Source organism: Salvia hispanica, chromosome 5 (assembly GCF_023119035.1).
Source record: "Salvia hispanica cultivar TCC Black 2014 chromosome 5, UniMelb_Shisp_WGS_1.0, whole genome shotgun sequence".
Classification (NCBI taxonomy): domain Eukaryota; kingdom Viridiplantae; phylum Streptophyta; class Magnoliopsida; order Lamiales; family Lamiaceae; genus Salvia; species Salvia hispanica.
Genome location: NC_062969.1, coordinates 27,275,218 through 27,288,891, shown reverse-complemented (window position 1 = coordinate 27,288,891; position 13,674 = coordinate 27,275,218). Strand labels below are relative to the sequence as shown.

Below are 13,674 nucleotides of genomic sequence, written 5' to 3'. Positions count from 1 at the left end.
TTAAAACAAATAACCACTATTTATCAAGTACATATTTCAAACATTCTAAAAAGTAGTGGGACCATCTCACCACTCTATATACTAAACATTTATCTACATGCAAAAATGATGAGGAGGAGAAGGTTGCCAAAATGCGCCAGCCGCCAACCCTGATAACATGTGCAATTCCTACGACTCATCTCAACCAAATACTTCACTCATATCTTATTCCTGAAAAATATTAGTGGTTTATATGAGCCACAACTCAGTGCATATAAACCTTACCTTTAATTCCACGTACAAATATCAAATACATTCATTTACCAACATATATCACCGGAAGTAATAAATATCATAAACAATTTAACATTCATATGCATATGTCTCTCCATTCTTTTTATTATTCTGTGACACATCAAGCCTGGTATCTGCCCGGGATTTCCATTGTATACGACCCGTAGGTCCCTTATATTTATTTGACCTTTCCACGAAGGTCCCTCTTTGATTTGACCTTTCTACGAAGGCCCCTCTTTGCATATTTTGACCTTTCCACGAAGGCCCCTCTTTGATTTGACATTTCCACGAAGGTCCCTCTTTGCTCTTTGTATTGACCCGTAGGTCTATTATCATTGTATATGACCCATAGGTCTTTTGCCATTGTATATCAGATCCAGAGGAAGAGTGTCACATATCTTCTTTAATCCCATGATTCAAATGATTCCAATATGATACATCAAACATATCCATTGCATCAATTACATAACCATATATTCCATCAATTAATTCTAATACTATAGATAAACATATATTTTGCACAAACCACATATCCACATCACATTTCACCATCAATATCAAATAACACATAACCATTTCAAGCTCACATCATATAATTCAAATATTTACTCCAATTTAACACATAGCAATTAATCACATAAACCATGTAAAACTAAAAGTGTGATTTATACACACCTGATCACGATGGATAAACAACTCAAAAGCTCGATCCCTTCTCTTCGTTTACCACTCTCATATTATATATAGTTGTTACTCCTAAATCCTAAATATTCTTCTTCTTATTATTTTCTACTTCTGCTGTCCTTCTCTTTTTTGTTTTTCTCCTAACTTTCGCCCCTTTCTAATACAGTAGCTTCCTCCAATCTTCTCTTTTCCATTCTCATGAAAATAGAATATACTATATAGTCCTAATACGTGTAAGCTGCAAAACTAGGTGAGTCACTTAGTATTATACTTTGTATTTATACTAAAAACACGTATTTTCGAGAATTTAGAAACGTGTATCTTTGTAAAAATTTAGACAACCAAATGATACATAAAAATGCATTTGCTATGCCACGTACACACATTTATTTATTTAGTGTATGTAATCTTAGTCTATCCACAAACTAAAATTATAAATATGTATATATGTAAATTACATACATGAATAGTACTATAATCCCATTTACATATGCACACGTTACAACACATGCATACGCATTTATATTAATTATTTAATATAAACAAAATAATCAATACTTATTATATATTATGTACATTTATATAAAAATTCTCATGAATCAAAACTATTTATTTATTCGACTATACTGATCGATCGTAACACTAAATATATCTATGACACACACTTAATATACTACGGTAAAAATGACAATATAATATGCTAATATGCAAAATAATATATGATTTTGGGTTAGGAATGTCACACTCTCTCTTATTATTTTTTCATTTCTTTAATTGTATTAAAAATTTACAATGTCATTCTTATTATTTTTCTCAAAACTTGTTTTATATATGCATAGATGTATAGATATGTTCCTCTCCTGACTCCATTATTACACACGTATCAGTTCACCTCAAGAATTCTCATTCTTAACTCTTTACTACTTACAAATGTATAATTCATGGCCGTTAAAGAATACACTCTTTTAAAATGAGAAATTAGCCCTTTTATCTCCTCTACATATGCATAAAATTTATTCTTTTCATTAGTAATAACTATTAGTATTTCACTTATGTGATGGGCGACGTATAGTATTTATTTCAAAATGTGTGTATTGATATAAAAGCAATCATAGTTAGACGATGCGATTTATAGTTATTGAAGTACTATAGTAAGAAAATTCAAATATTTTGCAAAGTCAAAACACACTTTAAATATGTATAGGAATTATCTAAGTATAGGATTACATACTACAATGAAACTTATAAATATGTGTTTTAGACAATCATTTTCTAATAATGTATATATATAATACTACAAAATAGGAACTCCATTCTCATGGTTCATAAAAATGAATCCATGTTTCAGATAATGGTTTTCAAAGTAGCACCATCATCTATCAATTAAAAAAATCACAAATAAAATTTAATTATACTCACATGACCATCATTTGGGTTCCTCAATAATAACAGTATAGGAATTGACAAAAAATTTTTTTGCCTTTATCTGCAAACCTTTACACAGTTTAAGAAGCATGACCAAATGCCAAGTGTATATTGATATTGGAGAGAGCCAAATATCTTTTTGCCAATTAAATACAGTACATCTTTTAGATAAGAAAAAAAGATTTCATTGTAAGCTCTGGAGAAGAAGTGATCATAGCCTAGTGAATTATATTTCTCATATTATATTACCCCTTAAATAATCGAAGTAACATCAAAGAGTTAGAAAATGATAAATCTTTTAGTCGCTTAAGCTTAGAATAAAACCAACTCCTGCTCGATTACAATACAAAACACTATCTAAAACATTTACTCAATAATTTTGAAAGTGATAAATACATTAGTCACTCATACATGCTTACAACTCACAAAAAACAGAAGTTGCGGGTCATGACTCATAATCAGTGGATGTAAGTGATTATATACGCACGTACTGATTATTAGTTTATTATGAAAATAATTATAGTATAAGCTTTTGTATGTTCACATGATAATAATTCATTGATATGATTATTTGCCTCAAATTAAGCTGCATATAAATGAGAACGAAAAATCTTCGCATAATTTAATAACAAGTATCAACACACAAACACACATTAAATTCAAAATTTAACACAAAGGCTGATTCAATACATAAAACTAAGAAAATAGATTGAATGTAGTAAGCAGACGAACTGGTCAGCATAACAAAATATATTGGTTAAACATTAATATATATTAAAATAAAAGGAATTTTGGTCGGTGTGGGCATTCGGTCTAGTGGTATGATTCTCGCTCAGGGTGCGAGAGGTTCCGAGTTTAATTCTCGGAATGCCCCTTTTTTCCAGTTTCTTTTCTACATATTTTTCTTCTATTACCAGCATCATCTTATGTGCCTATTTTAATATTAATATAATTACGTTTTTCCTATGTTATATGTAAACATATATGAATCATATATATTGTCATTTTTAGTAGTAGTACTTTTTATAAGACGACTTAATATGAGATAGGAAATAGATAGGATTTCTGTGACATCAAATTTTTCAAAATAATAAAATAAAAATTGCATGAGAATAATTTATATAGCTTAATAATCTGTGAATTTTTGCAAAAAGAGAAAAACAATAATTTAAAATATTTTAAAAAACTCATTTATTGAAGCCCAAATTAAATCCCAACCAATTATTGAAGCCCAAAACTTTTATTGAAGTTCAAATTTTATTCCAAATTTCTTATCGAAGTCTTCTCCATTTTTTATAAACAACAATAATTTATACGTATTTCTCTCCCCTTCTTTAATACTATTAATACTCCCTCCGTCCCATAAAAGTCGAGACAAAACTTTTGGGCACGGAGATTAAGAATTTATATTAAATAAATAGGAGAGATAAAAAAAGTAGGAAAGATAAGAGAGAGTAAAATAAATGATGGAATAAAGTAAGAGTGATTAGATGTTTTGTTTTTTTGTTAAAAAAGGAAATGACTCAATTTTGTTGGGACGGACTAAAAAGGAATACGACTCAACTTTTATGGGACGGAGGGAGTATAATTTATCGGTTTCTTCGTTTCTCTTCCACGGAGACGCTACTGAGGATCAGAGGGTATTGGAGAAATATTTGAGAGAGATAATTAAGAAGAAAGAGAAATTGGCGTGTTGGAAGAGAGAGAATGGTGAGAATGATAATTGTAGGGATAAGATCACTCGGAATTCACTAATTACCGGGACCTCTTTTATTGGAATTGGTCTGATATGGCTAATCTCTGAGTTACAAGCCAAGATACAAAGAGAATTACAAGATTACAAGTAACCTACTGAACTAACTAACTATTACAAGTGTACGTTATAATCTAAGCACTGTCACATATCAAAACCTGATCTGGAATCCAAGCTAGCACAGATTAAGAACCCTGCACACTAAGTAAAACTGTTAGTAACACAAGAAAGTGATCCTTTTGGATCTAATCGGAAAGGAACTACAAAGATCAGGAGATTTAGGATATGGCTCAGGTCACACACACACGACTACACAGGGCCAAGGATCTCCTCAATCTTCACCAACAAGTCTCAAGGGAGCACCGTGACAAAATCGGACCCCAAAACCCTAGGGATACTCCGATTACTACTACACATAAGCCACCTCAACACACAAGGACCAAAAAGTCTCACAACCACAACCACAAGGCTTCAAGAACACCAGATTCTCACAGATCTGAGAAATCAACCGAAGATCTTCATCCAATCAAACTGATTCGAACACAACCGTTCAAACCCAAGAGGAATCTCCAATCAACACAGGAATTGAGGGATGAGCACTCAGTTCTCTAATCATAATAAAATATTTCACACATATTTAAATATATGAAGATAAAAAAGAGGGAGATAATCAAAACAAGAATGCATTTAAATCCAGAAATGCAGCCCAAATCTTGGCTCTAGGATTAAATGATCTAATGGTCAATAATTAACCAAAAACACGAAAGGTCATAATTAAGCAGTTTTAGGTCATATTATAAGATTTGAGTTTAATGTCATGTTAAGATAATTTTAGGTCATGCTTTGTTAGCATGACCTAAAAATAAACTAAACTATGACCTAAAAATGCCCTACGTATAATTTTGCTCTGCGTTTCTGTATTTAAATCTAGTTTTCATAGATCAAAACCCTATAAAAAGATATGAAAATAAATCAAAACAAATTAAATCGAATCAAATTCTAACACCATAAAAATATGGCTAACTATTTCAAATAATATAAATAAACTAAATGATATATTCCAGATCATGGAGAAAATTAGATGATGTGGCAAGGCCAGAGGCCTGAGTAATGGTATTATAAGGGTGATAGGTTAGTGAGTAGAGTCTAGGAGATGTTATTAGCCTATCATAGGTGTATAGGTCCTCGATCAGTAATCAACTCTGAGCGAGTGTAAAATTAACACGATCCCTAAAAGAACGAGAAAAGTTATTATGAAATAAGAGTCATGTGAAAAATCAATCCAAACCAAATTATGAGTAGTTCTTCCACTTTTGGTGTTAATCTCAAGTTTACTTTTTCGATCTATTTGCTTGAGTCGTTTGTCCAAACCTTGAATTTCCTCCATATGGATTCGATATCCTTCGTACATTGCACATCTACTTGAAGAAATAATATTTTTAAGAAATTAAAACTTGTTCTGTGAATTTAAATCACATCCTAAAAATCAGAACAATACTCTATCAAGATCTTCTGATTTATTTCCTTTTCCTGTAATCGTTGTTTAACCTTTGTTTGGTTAAAACTCATCAAATAATATCAGAATCGACAAAAAAAAGAGAAGAACTTCAACTCTAGTTGAATAAAATTTAATTCATCTTTATAATGAAAGCGAAATTTTGAATTCTCCTACAGAGGAATTTTACAAAATTACTATGAATTTTGTAAGATTAATGTCTCTATCCCATGCTATATTAGGGTAGATTTATATTGTTGTGATGTTCTATATTAAAGTAATAGTATAGAGTAATTTCTCTCCTTTTAAAAAAAATAATACTTCTTCCATCCCACTTTAAGAGTTTCATTTGAGTTCGACGCATATTTTAAAATGTAAAAGAATGTTAGTGAAAATAAATAGTGGAATGTGAGTGTGTATTAGTTTTATAATAAAATGTGAGTGAAAAAAGGTTAGTGGAATGTGAGGCCTATTATCATTTATAGAATATTGCAACTCCTAGACTCTTAAAATGGGACACTCAAAAATAATAAACTAGAACACTCAAAAATAATAAACTGGGACTGGTAAAGTGGGACGGAGGTAATAGCGGTGAAAATGAATACATAATTGATATTGAGTTTTGAATGAGATCAATTATACAGATGTTAAGGCGCAGAAATAAAATAAAAAAAATAAAAAAAAAGTAACTTATTTGAAAGTCGCTATGGCTGATATATTACAACTGCAATGTGGATGTTCTAATTAGGGTGGCATGGTACGATATACCACATCAAGAATGTCATACCACATATCGTACCTCAAATTGCGGTATGATAAAAGTCATACCTATACTTTATCGAATTTTTCGGTATACCGCATTGCGTTATACCAAAAATTCGGTATGACAATTTCCGATACCGTTACCATACCGTTTATGCGGTATTCCATATTGGATTTCGGTATACCGTACTTTTAAGGTATACCTAAATAAGGTATGACATATCATAATACATGTGGTTCATACCAAAAAAATCCTATTTTATAACCAAATATTTAAAATAAAATTTCACCTATTTAAATAATGTTCAAAACATTAAAACTCCATCAAAATCAAATCTTGTTCATAAGATTCAAATCAACAAAACTTCAACCATCAAATCCATAGAGTGGACTTGATTTGCATCGATTCACTAAATGATTTCACAATCCACTTGTACTGTCATAGCTACATAGTATTTCAATTGTGCAGTAATTTCATATTGCAACTAGTTTTAAACTGTCATCACCCATTTTCGTTCTTACTTTTTTGTAATGATCCCAATATGGGTTACCGCTTCTCTTTTTAAGAGTTAGAGGAGGTTTCTCCATGGAAATTAATTTTAAACTGCATATCGCAATGATTTCTCTTTTTGCAATGACCCCAATATGAGATTTAGGGTATTCTATTTCTTAAATTAATGTTAATTTTAAGCATTATTTATATTAATACTTCCTTCGTCCCACTTTAGAAGTCCCGGTTGGAATATTCAATAAATGGTATTAGGCCCCACATTCCACTAACCTTTTTCCACTTATATTTTATTATAAAACTAATATAAAAAAGTAGGACACACATTCCACTATCTTTTTTCACCAACTTTCCTTTACATTTCTTAAAACTCGTGCCGAACTCAACTGGGACTCCTAATGTGGGACGGAGGGAGTATATAATTGAAATATATAAATACATATAATCGATAAATACCTCATTTTTTGATATATACCATATGTTCGGTATAAATTAATAATGGTATATACCTCATTTTCGGTATATACCGAATGTGCGATATACTGCGGTATACGGAAATCTATACCTTTATCTCACCGAATTCTATCGGTAAAGTATCATACTGTACCGCAAATTCGGTATAATTTCGGTATAGTAAGTGCGGTATTGCAATATTTCGGTATATTTACACAGCCTCAGTTCTAATAGAATATTAAAAAAGCTAAGTGTAGCCATCGTTTCATAAACCAGAGACGCACTGACAGAGACACATGCATGCACAATATACAATTTCCTAGCTGATAAGTTTTCTTATAGATATGTAATTTTGGAAATTAAACTTAACTAAATTGTGGCGTAGCCAAATTTAGATGAAATCAAGATGAGCAATTTATCTTGAAATTATAAAAGGGTTGTTTGTGTGTACGTGGCATTCTTCCAAGAAGCTGGATGGTGTAGTGAGTAATATAGTAGTACTTCATTTTTTTTATAGTTAGCTAGTAATGAAAATCATGCAGAGGGACAAAGTTTAATTGAGAGACAAGATCCCAATTTGAGGATTTGATGATAAGAAGAAATCATGTGGATACTTTTTCCTCAACAAGTTACATCTGCTTGTTATGAAATGACCCTATATTTAATATTTTGTCCTTAATATGTTGGACAAAGACCGGACCACACTAATAGTCACCATTTAGGACCGATATATATGTACATATGCTATTAAATGATGTGTTTTTTAGAATTATTTTTCAAGAATCATCTTTCGATTTGTATTGGTACGGAATCACTATCGATCACATGATCACATTAAAAATCATTATACAAATCTTAGAGGTTCTTCGACATGAAGACCCTCCTCGCATACCATTTCATTATTGAATGATGTGATATATCATATCGTACTCATATGTTCATCTCATATTCTCATTTTGAACTAGTCAGCAATTTTACATACTCGGATATAGAAAGTGATTTATATAAAAAAAATTTGCAGTGTAGGAATTGAACTAGGATCTATTTTGGAGGGATGATCTTCGTGTGATCTAAACAAATTAAATTATGGTACTATCTTCGTCCCGCAATAAGAGTAATATTTTTCTATTCCAGTCAGTTCCACAATAGACACATTTCACTTTTATCATAAATGGTAAGTAGATCTCATATTTTATCAACTTATTTCACTCATATTTTATTAAAAAATATATAAAGTGGGACTCATAGTCCACTAACTTATTCAACTCACTTTTCTTTACATTTCTTAAAATCTGTGTCCACACATAATGTGAATCCTACTGTGGGACGAATGTAGTATATATATTAAACCAGTTTTTGTTCTTCGATCATGAATATTTTTGGTGGATGTATCTCTTGATGTAAATCAAACTTTATTTTGGTTTTAATATCTCAAAATTTGTTATTGACATTTTATTAATTTTATGAAATATAACTAATACTTAGCTTAATTTATTCTTATTTTCATTTAATTGAACTTGATATGATTGCTTGTGTACAATTTGAAACAAAAAGAATAAGAAAAAAAAAAGATTAAGACACACCTATACATCCCCAACATTAAATCTATAAATCACGTGGATCAACAAATATAGGAGAAGTAGACGACACTGGAAACTCATAGTAGTCCTGATTGATCTGTCCAAATCTCTTTATGCACCAAATATCTTCATCCCATGAAAATTTCTTCCAATGTGGAATGGCCTCTCGTACAGGGTCGTTTTGGCCCACCTCAGCCACCACGACCCTACAACGAGAGTCATTTCTGGCCATATTATGCGCCATTTTGCACAAAGCTTTCAATAATCTGGGACCATCCTGACCCTCCATATGAAGTCCGTACATGAAGTAAAATCCAAAATTCTTAAAAATGTTAGGAATTGATGGAATTTTAAGCCATGGTGCCATAGCATCAACAACCCTAGTTCCTAGGCAGGCAGCATGTGTTAGGCTCGACACTCCCTTCACTCTTAACCTGAACACTTCCTTTGTGTCCCAAACACTAAGTAAGGCGAAAGAAGCCGGTAATTCGCCATTGTTAGGGTCCCAATTTGGGAGTAATTTATTTGGCAATGCCATGAATGTGCCCAAATTGAGTTTGTTACTTAGTAAATGATCGATGTCTTTAGGGAAGAATTCGGAGATTGAAAACAATTTCTGATACATAGATTCAGCCAGATTAGGAGGTACTCGAATGATTGTGATATCTGATGGTAACGGCTTGTGGTGAAGATGAACTGGCTGCACGAGGACCGTTGGATTTCGAAATTTCATATAATTGCATTTTTGAGTGAACAAATTCAAAGATGCTTGATTGCTGCATTCTGTAGCCATATAGGCATATTCTGCTCCATTTTTCTTGCACCACTCTTCCAATTCTTGGACTAGTTTTATGGCAATGCCAAGTCTCCTGAGCCATACAAAATATTTAAGTATAATTAATTGCACATTAAAAATAATTTAATTAGATGAGAAACAAAAGAAGAGGACAAGGTATTGAATTAATAATTCAGATGTCGTTATGTAATAGTAAAACTTTATGAAATTTGGAAGTACATATGCAAGTCATGTCACATCTAAACCTAAAGTAGTGCAGGAATATGTTTAAATATATTTGGATTTATATGTAATTAATTGGATAATGCAAAAATTAATTAAAACATGCAGATTACATATTTAGATTTCCGTAAAATCATGTACGTGCATTCATCAAAATAAAACAAAAGAAGAAAATAAAATAGTACTAACAAATGCATGGGGCACATACAATTATCATTAAATACAAAATAAAATGAGATCACACAATAATTATCTTAATTTGTAGATAAATAAATTATAATTTGCATGGGGGAAAAGAGGTTGACAGACCTGTGCGTGGATGAAACCCTTAATCCAAGAATGTAAGCCAATTTCACATAGATTGGAGATGAGCTTTTCTTTCCACTCGTCGCCGTTTTTATGCACCCTCTTATCACCCCAACTATTTCCCTCCCATCACCATATTCTGCCACCTATATAAAACATATATTTAATCAACATTACCTTTTCTATTTTCATATATTTTTCTTTTTTTTTTTTTTTTTTTTTTGTTTTTCCAATGCCAAACGATGTTCTGAACCATCACGTAGACCATGTTGGTTATATTTTTCTTCTTTTCATTTTCATTCATGATAAAATTATGACTAGGTATTAATGTGATAGTACTTTTTCCTAGAGAACGTGAGATAAAAAAGGGACCACTAAATATAATGAAAAATTTTCAATTTTGGCCAACCATAAATTTAAACAAAATATAATAGCAAGTGAATTAAAAATATTAGTGAAGTAAGAATCCTGTTTTTATGTATTAGTTTTATACTAATAAAATGTGAGTGTGAATGAGTTAGTGAAATGCATGGTCAATTACCAAAAGTAGTAAAAAGTAGTGTGACAAGTATTGACTAGTAATGGCGGATAGATGAAGTATAATTACCAGCATAATGTGGGAGACGAAGTTGCGGACTCTAGCAATAGGATCTCCCATGAGGTCGGTCACGAGTGAGGGCTTCCCGGGCTGGCCAACCTCACACCGCTGCTCGAGCTCCTCCACGGCCGCCTTGTCTCTCCCTTCATCGTACGGCCTCACGGCCACCCGAGGCTTCTTGGCCGAGCTAGGTACATAATTCTCGGCTGCTATTTTAGAGAAGGGCATGATTGGAAGGATTGCTTAACGTGTGATAGAGATAGGAGAGAGAAACTATATATTTGATTTGTCTCATGTGCAGACAGTGGTTATATATAGTATAGAGGATGGATTTGTTGAGGTGGAGTTCCTCTGCCACCAAGCCATGTCATTAGGCATGAGTGGTCCACACTCCTACTCACTCTTACTCCACACACTCCAAAAATCATCTCAAATAAATTCTATTTTATGTTATATATGTATTTAATCATATCGCAATCGACACTCAAAAGCTAAATAATTTCATTCTTGATTCTCTGTTGGTTATTGTGTATCTCAACCTCATTTTTAATTCAATTCACTGAGACATGAAATAAAGGATATTGTGCTTAAATCAAATACTTTACAATGATATGACGTGCATTTGGGTTAATTAAAAAATAGTGATTCCTCATCTCATAACTTTTAATTCACTTTCTAGGGGGAAAATGAAGTCACAAAAAATGACTGATCTCAAAGCAATATATTATGTGCTGTGACATATTCTATAACCAAGCATAATATGCATGTCACTTTTTTTTTTATAAATATATAAGAATAAATTAATTGCTAGACAAGCTCAAGTTAGGGAGTCTCTATCTTGTAGTAGAATGGCATTTAGTGCGTTTATGGCCGTGGCGGCGAATATTGACCTTTTTCTTGATTACACAAACATGGATTTAGCTTTATATATACATACTCTATAGGGATATATTCACTTCAAATAGTTTTATCAATTAACTTAGTGACCATACTAAAAGCTATCCCTTCAAATAGTTTTATGAATTAACTTAGTGACCATACTAAAAGCTATCCCTTCAAATAGTTCCCTCCAAATAGTTTTATGAATTAACTTAGTGACCATACTAAAAGCATGAGACTATATTAAAAGCATGAGCTACTAAATTCTTTTTACGTTTTGTTTCGATTATATAATCAAACTTCTTTTTGTGATTTACTACATCTAAAAATTTTAGTGTGGAGAAGGTGGTCGCCTTCCAATTTTCTTTAACACATTGACCGACCAATTCGAAGGATGACGTTGGTCCTCGTATATACTACCCCAAATTTGATTGTCAACTTTGGAATATCTAGAGATATGCTTCACATAAAACGATACATTCATGGTTACACAATAACTTGAAAACGAACTTGTATTTGGGTTTTGAATAAAACATGTAATCAAAGAATTTCAGTTATTCAATCTTGTTTCCACACTAAACGTGTTGGACGTAAAATCCACCTAATGTGTTTCCTATTCTTCAGACAAACGTTTTTACCCGACTTGGGTCTAGCTTTTTTTTTTTTTTTTTAATTGGGTCTAGCTTTCCTCTTGCGTTCAACCAACGAATACAAAAAGGAAAATAAGCTATTTAGCTTAAAGAAAACTAATTCCGAGTAAGATATGCCCCTATCCTACTAGAGATATTCATCTTAATTCTAAGCCTCAATTAGGAGGCTTCTGCTATTCCTTCGTACTAATCATATAACGAGATTTAATTACTTTTGGTATAATTAAATAGTAGTAATTACTTTGACACTAAATATAAAAGGGGATTTAATTATTGAGACTCAATTATACTAGGAGATTTAATCACTTTGATATTGGTTAAATTAGGAACTTAATTAAATTAGAAGATTTAATCACTAAAAATTAATTAAATTAAAATTTAATTACTTGAGATTAACTAAATTACGAGATTTCATTATTTAGAATTAATTAATACTAAACTCAAAGTTAGATGAGCAAGCCCACATCAATTAGTTACAAGTATGCCCAAATAATAATAGAAGGTAAGCCCAACACCATATTAAATTTAATAAAAAATAGAGTGGTAGTTAAAAAAGAAAAAATCAGCTGCAAAATGTGGCTGATTTTGGGGCCAGCGGAAGCAGCATTTTGAGTTAATTCATTAGACGGGGAGTGTTATACTGTTAACTTAATATTTAATTGCTAATTACAACAAAATAATAGCTATTAGATATTTAAATTAAAGGCGTAAATCATCAATCTCGAAATGTTAATACGATCAACAAAAAATGTCAATAAGGCTATAGAATTAATTCCAAAAAATATCAATAAGGGTATTAATGTCAATTAACTACAAAATTAGTTATAACTAACTTTTAAAAGAAATCCCAAAACTTTAAATTCATATAAAATATATCAAATTAAAGATAATTTTATGAGGATTTCAACGATATCCTATATGCATATGTTCCGACGTCAAAATTTGAAAAAAACTTCGAAAATATTTAATTTTTGCGTACAGCAGATATGTCAAAATACTATATAAAATATGTCAATATAATACATGTAGAATGTCAATATAAGCAATGGGTTAACATTCTTAAAGCATTGTGTTGACATTCTCAAAGCATTGTGTTGATATTTTCGGAACACTATATTGACATTTTCATCCAAATCCTATGGCCTTAAATTAGTTGTAGTTAGCAATTAAATTATGAGTTAGCAATTAAATTATGAGTTAGCAATTGATCACTCCCCGGAATCTATGGATATATCATACGGGGAGTGATCAATTGCTAACTCATCATTTAATTGCTAACTACAACTAATT

At 31.4% G+C, this 13,674-nt stretch overlaps 1 protein-coding gene and 1 long non-coding RNA gene across 2 annotated transcripts; both read right to left on the bottom strand.

Annotated features, from left to right (window-relative positions):
- On the bottom strand, positions 1–1,131 carry LOC125186355. The gene is made up of 2 exons (XR_007170418.1): positions 949–1,131; positions 1–210 (listed from the first exon to the last, which is right to left on the bottom strand). It is a non-coding gene; the product is annotated as an uncharacterized LOC125186355 (long non-coding RNA).
- A 7,712-nt stretch (positions 1,132–8,843) lies between these two features.
- Positions 8,844–11,119, bottom strand: LOC125190784 (probable N-acetyltransferase HLS1). Its single transcript, XM_048088184.1, has 3 exons — positions 10,865–11,119; positions 10,261–10,403; positions 8,844–9,802 (listed from the first exon to the last, which is right to left on the bottom strand). The coding sequence occupies exons 1-3, from the start codon at positions 11,081–11,083 to the stop codon at positions 8,959–8,961; spliced, it is 1,206 nt and encodes a 401-aa protein (XP_047944141.1). The 5' UTR covers positions 11,084–11,119; the 3' UTR covers positions 8,844–8,958.
- Positions 11,120–13,674: the final 2,555 nt, after the last annotated feature.